Consider the following 6254-nt stretch of genomic DNA (forward strand, 5'->3'; position numbering starts at 1 on the left):
TTTGCCCCCTTCACAGTAGAACTAACCACAATACATAGAATCTGGATGCAAAATGATCAATGTCCTTGACTACCTGTAGTCCATAACACCAATGGTTGGTTTCCCAGACCCAGATTAAGTTTACCACTGGAGTAAAAATATGTAACTTTTCCATTGAACATGCTTTTTAGTCCAGAACTAAGCATAAACTGTCTCTGGGAAACCGACCAAAAGAGGTTTGGTTAAGATGACAAGGTAGTTATATGGACTGAAAAAAACATTTAGGGAAAATAGCACCTTGATCTTCACCAACGGCCTGAAAACGATGACATGGATTACAGTACATATTTTTAGCATTATCTTGAATAATCAAGATCAAAATCAAATAATGTAAAATACTAACAAAGACGAGGGAATGGTTGAATTCAATGTATTTTGCATGCTTTTTGTTTTACAGAAGAGAGCGTTTCGAACAGAGTAAAAAAGTGTAGGATTTTGTATTTACTGTATATCAAGAATCTTATAGAAGAGGGATTAGGAGGTGAGGGCGGACCCACCACTTTTTTAAACAAAATAAGCCATCCCCATAGCCTGATCTACCATCTTTACTGTTGGGCTATAGTGTGTTTCAAAACATTGTACAGATGTAGGATCTTAATTTGATCACTCTTTTTTTATGAGAATTTTCCTGTACAGCAGGAAATGGAAATTTATAGTGTATTTAGGCTTCTAAAGTTCTAAAGAAAAACATTTTAGTGAAAAATGTGCAGCTTTAAAGTTAATGTCCTGAAATTCTACTCATTTTGCCATGGGGTGGAGGGAACTTTGCAGTTATAAAGCTAATTTCCCGCATTTGTACACATTATGCCATGGGGTAGAAAGAAATTCAGTTTTAAAGCTTATTTCCTGCAGTTCTACACATTTTGCTATGGGATGGCAGCCACTTATGTTGCTTATGAATAGAAACGGTACTGCAGCAGATGTATTATATACTTATTTACAGTAACATGATGTTTGATAAATAAAGGTCATCCTGCAAGAAAGAGTATTTCTGTGAGAAATAGCTACAGAGAGCCAGTGGTGTAGTGTCAGTGTGCTTGCAGAAGACTGTACAACCCATCCGGTTGGGCTGATGTTGCTGGTCGGTCGGTGATTGAGCTGTATACGTGGTACGTATCAGACTAGAGAAAAGAAACAGGCTGTTTAACTTCAGTCCCTTGAATATGCAGTACTGTAAATGTAACTGTGTATACTAAGTGGATGTAACATCAATCTGAAACTGAGAGTCGTTCACATTCACCAAACACACTGGGTGATTCTGAACTTACATTTTCTTTTTCAGTTGACTGTCCATTCTCTTCAACAGGGCCTGTACAACACAGAGGGAGACTGAGTTAGTGTGTGTGTGTGTGGTTGTGGTTGTGGTTGTGCGTGTTAATTTGCTGTGCTAAATGTCACTTCACACTTCTCTTCCTGTCTCAAACCACTCTGTAGACTTACAGCTCTGTTCTCACGCTTTCAAGATGCTGTGGCTAACACCTTCTTTCATGAGATGACATTGAGTGACAAAGTGTTATTGTGTTGAGGGTCCAATATTCACGTGCCAGGTGGGGAAGACAAGGACAGAAGACATTATGTTACAAACTCACCTGAGGGAAAAAATGTGGACGGTACAAAGGTGATGAGAGAATAGATCCCAGCATCCCTTGAATCCAACATGTCTGCACTGCTCATAGCTCCCATCACCAAATCACCTACAACGGAAACAAAATGAAAATTAAATTAGGATACGTGTTTGGACATGCATGTGTGTAGTTGTGTTAGTAGTGTGTGCAGTGTTTGATGTATTTTGTTTGGAACATACATTGGCTGTGATCATCCTGTCTGTCTGTAGGTCTGTACAACATAAAAGTATCAGAAGGTTGTGGTAAGAACATCTCATAATGGACAATACAGAACTAAAGGTAGAGATAGAATCTGCATCATATACACAAGGAGAATTCTTACCTCTGAGAATGTTTCTCTGAAAAACAAATTGGACCATATTATATTGAATATAGCATAACCTATACAATATCACCAAATGACCATGTCAAAGGCACTTACTCACTTACATGACAAAGGAAAATGTTTGATATACAGAATCAGAAGTACTCACTGGTCCTCCAGCAGAGACAGACAGCTGTCAATCCCATCAGGAACACACCCACTCCAGAAGCCACACCCACTGCTGCCTGCCATAATTGCACAGCTGTTTGGTGACATGATGTCATCAGGAGAGATCATTAGCTCTAAATCCCAAAGTAAATAGTTAAATGGTAAACCATATTATTCTCAGTCTTAGAAAATGTTTTCATTTGTGTGAGAAAAGACACATAGTCAGCTAAACATTTGACATTTATGTTTAAGTCATTGAGCAGACGCTCTTATCCAGAGTGACTTTCATCAGTTAATTCCTCTTAAGATAACTAGGTGAGACAACAACATATCACAATCGTATCAAGTTCCATGAGTTCCATCAGCAAAGTCAGTGCTAGTAGGAACACACACATTCATTTTTGTTGTGGGATTACTAAGTAAGGATACTTATCCAAAACTATTTTTTTACACTTTGAATTCACAACGCTGTCTTTGGAGCTTTGACCTCCTGTGTGCAAATGTGTGATAAAAGAAGTTTAAATACAAAAACCTGGGTAAGATAAAGGTATTGTATTTATTTCAGTTTTGCTAGCTAAAGATGACCGACACACCTGATGCAGGAGATGAAAAAATATGTTTCAAATCTAAGAAAAGTACAACAGTTTAGAGGGAAAGTACAAGCAGCGATGAATAGGTTTATGATTAAACTAGTTGGAGCTTCAGTGAATTCGAGTGAATAAAAATGAAGTCACAAACTAAGCGATACTTACAAGTTGTTGTCACTGTGATGCCAGCGGTCAAAGTAGAAGTAACAGTCAAACCTGCTGGAAAGTAATACAAGTTCATTCTGTATCTGATTACACAAGACAAAATGTATTCATTATTTCTGAGTCAGTAGAACACAACTGATTCTGTAGAAATATGACATGTTCACTATTTTATAATTTGTTAAAACCTTGTCTGCATGAACACTTGGAATCAGTATTTGAATCCCCCCCCACACACACACCCACTGCTGCCTGCCATAATTGCTGTTTGGTGACATTGAGAAGGTCATTAGCTTGTGTTCCCAGGGTCAATACCACCACTCAAGAGTTTATAAAAATGTTAATTGTGAGGTTGTATGTCTCAGTTGTTTGATTTGTGTAGGAAAAGACAGGTAGTCAGCTAGAGATGAATGCTTACCCAGAACGCTTTCTGTGGAGCTTTGACCTCCTGGGCACATGCAAGAGAGAGACTGTTTAATAACAGTTAACACACAACACAACTTATTACGCCACTAAACTAAAATCATTAGGGCTGTTTGGGGTGTCAGTTGTCAAAGTAGAACTAGTAGGCAAACCTGGTGCAAAGTAAAGTCATTGGATCTGATTATACATTTTTTTTATCTAAATGGGTTGATTTAATTAATGAAATATCATCCTCTTTTTTTAAATCAGGGGAAGTTTGTGAGTAAGAAAACCTGGGTAAGATGAAGCTATTCTATTTGTTTAGGTTCTATCTGCTAACTAGGTAAAAATGACTAGCACACCTGATGTAGGATTCACTGCTGTGCTGGGGGTCAAAGGAGAGGTCAAACCTGGTGAGAAGAGAACTCATATTACATAAAAACAAATGTATTAATTATTAATGTATTAATGTTTCATATCTACTATGGTCATTTTAAGAAGAAAGTTAAAAGCATTCAATGCATTACAGACTAAAAGGACAAGCGGCTATGAATAGGTATATTTTTCTTGTAAACCAGTTGGAGGTTTACTGAATTAATGTGAACAAAAATATTCTAGTTACTAAGCTAAACTTAAGGCCTACTTACTGGTATTTGGTCTCACTGTGATGCCAGTAATCAAAGTAGAAGTAACAGTCGAATCTGCTGGGAGAAATAAAGTGATTGTATATATGATTACACAAGTATAAAGCTATTCATTATTTATGTCAGATAACATCAGAACTTAGTCAGTAGAGAGATTACATTTTCAGATTTTTTTTCCAGAAGCCTAGTGGTTAGAGCCAGTAACTGAAAGGTTGCAATATCAAATCACCGAGCTGACAAGGTACAAGTCTGTCGTTCTGCCCCTGAACAAGGCAGTTAACCCACTGTTCCTAGGCCGTCATTGAAAATAAGAATTTGTTCTTAACTGACTTGCCTAGTTAAATAAAGTTTAAAATATCCCCAGGGCCAATAATACATCTCTTCATTTGATCTCAGAAAATGTGGCATGAAATTGTGAGGTTGCATGTCTCAGGTGTGTAAAATAGACAGGTAGGCAGCTAGAGAAGGACACATACTTGGAACGCTTTCTTGACTGTTTGAATTCACAACAATGTCTGTGGAGCTTTGACCTCATGTGCACATGGAAGAGAGATACCCTTTATCAACAACTACAACACAATTTATCACAGACTTAAATGTAGTGAATATACTTACCTTTACTTGGAGTGTCAGTGGTCAAAGTAGAACTAACAGTTGAACCTTGTGAAAGGAAGTCATTCTAATTACACAAAACGTATTACCTAAATGTATCTAAATGGGTTGATTTCATTAGTAAAGTATCAACCTCTTTTTTTATAATCAGGCAAATTTCTAATGAAAAAAAACGTACAAAAACCAGAGGAACATAAAGCATTTAAATTTGTTTCGGTTCTATCTGCTAACTAGGTAAATATGACTAACACACCTGATGATGGATTCAGTGCTGTACTGGGGGTCAAAGGAGAGGTCAAACCTGGTGAGAAGAGAACTCATTACACTAGAAAGTCAATAATTAAGCAGACAAAGAGAAGTATATTACACATTACCTACAAATCAGATGGACTAAAAGTACACAAATCTCGACTGAAATTACAAGCAGCTATGAATAGGTTTTTAGTAAACCGGTTGGAGCTTTAGTGAATTAATGAGAACAGAAAATCTTTAACTGCAAACTAAGTTACATTTAGTGGGACTATTGGTAGTTGGTCTCGCTGGGGTGTTTGGGGTCCAAGTAGAACTAACAGTTGAACCTGCTGGGAAGCATTACAATACAAGTTAATTGTGTATCTGATTACACAAGAATTAAGGTATTCATCATTTAGTTAGAAAACAACACAACTCAGTCAACAGAAATATGGCATGTTCACAAAGCATAATGTGGCACATTATAGTTGACACCCAGACCTTTGACTGAATGTACAATTGGAAACTGTATTTGCAGAGACGGTCCCTTAGAGGACCAATACACCTGTTGTAGGACTCACTGTGATGATGAGGGGCAAAGCAGAACCAGGGAATTTCTTACTGCTGTAACAAGCTCTGCAATAGAATAACAGCAGCACTAGGGCTGTTGCGGTGACCGTGTTACCGCTACACCGACTTTTTTTGTCACATGCGCCGAATACAACAGGTGTAGAACTTAACTTGAAATGTAAATTTACAAGCGGTCATTTTTGATAATAGTGTTTTCCGCTAATGGAACAATCGCACTTATAGCCTACTACCATGTGCGCATTGCTGCTCTTATAATGTGAAGAAATTGCCAAATAGTTTATCAACATTTTAAGCTAAACGTTCTGATCTGTTGCGTCAGCCACATTGCATAAAATATTTTTGGGGATGCTAGCGGTTGTATTAATTTGGGACCTATCGCATCGTACACCTGTCCCAGACTATGTTTGGTATATCTATTTCTTGCACAGAATGGAATAGGTCGATTTTTGTACCATGGGGGATAGTAGATTAACATAGGCTAGTGGTTTTTCTGTTCGTTAGACCAACCTATCTTGTTGGCTGACGATAAGTAAATGTGGACAGTTCTCACAATACCTTCAATAGGTACCTCGCAATTGGGTAAGGACGTGCACAGTTGCGTCTCTGATGTGTCTGTCTTAACTTGTAGCCTGTGAGAAAGACCCTATCATGTGACAGAGAGCTGTATGAGTGAGAGAGCTTTGGATTGGCAGCACACTCAGGAAGAAGGGCACAACGCAGCACTCCGGGCCGCAAAAGGCATGGATTTATTTAGGGTGCATTACGGCCACATAGAGGATGTCACCGTGGAATTCGAGACATTATCAAGTTCTTGTCAAATTGTGAATGAGAGACTATTGGAGTGTGTACACCCTGCACAAAAAAAACAGAGCAGAGCTCATGCCTTTCA

The 6254-nt window shown here is 38.0% G+C and overlaps 1 protein-coding gene across 11 annotated transcripts in view; it reads right to left on the bottom strand.

Annotated features, from left to right (window-relative positions):
- Positions 1-395: 395 nt before the first annotated feature.
- LOC112244872 (nuclear pore complex protein DDB_G0274915) overlaps positions 396-6254 on the bottom strand; it is a 710200-nt gene continuing 704341 nt past the window's right edge. For 4 of the 11 annotated variants that reach the window (XM_042299646.1, XM_042299665.1, XM_024412717.2 and 1 more), the window contains 14 exons: positions 5053-5124; positions 4797-4844; positions 4547-4591; positions 4408-4461; positions 3935-3991; positions 3650-3697; positions 3304-3333; positions 2889-2942; positions 2138-2230; positions 1987-2002; positions 1844-1875; positions 1629-1733; positions 1308-1348; positions 396-1160 (listed from right to left, as the gene is read on the bottom strand). In XM_042299646.1, the coding sequence (XP_042155580.1) occupies positions 1068-1160; positions 1308-1348; positions 1629-1733; positions 1844-1875; positions 1987-2002; positions 2138-2230; positions 2889-2942; positions 3304-3333; positions 3650-3697; positions 3935-3991; positions 4408-4461; positions 4547-4591; positions 4797-4844; positions 5053-5124 (788 nt within the window). In that variant the 3' untranslated portion in view covers positions 396-1067. Of the gene's footprint in view, positions 1161-1307; positions 1349-1628; positions 1734-1843; positions 1876-1986; positions 2003-2137; positions 2231-2888; positions 2943-3303; positions 3334-3649; positions 3698-3934; positions 3992-4407; positions 4462-4546; positions 4592-4796; positions 4845-5052; positions 5125-6254 lie in introns of those variants that run through there. The other 7 variants (XM_042299674.1, XM_042299637.1, XM_042299634.1 and 4 more) reach the window with 7 other exon arrangements.

Source organism: Oncorhynchus tshawytscha, linkage group LG02 (assembly GCF_018296145.1).
Source record: "Oncorhynchus tshawytscha isolate Ot180627B linkage group LG02, Otsh_v2.0, whole genome shotgun sequence".
NCBI classification, from domain to species: Eukaryota; Metazoa; Chordata; class Actinopteri; order Salmoniformes; family Salmonidae; genus Oncorhynchus; species Oncorhynchus tshawytscha.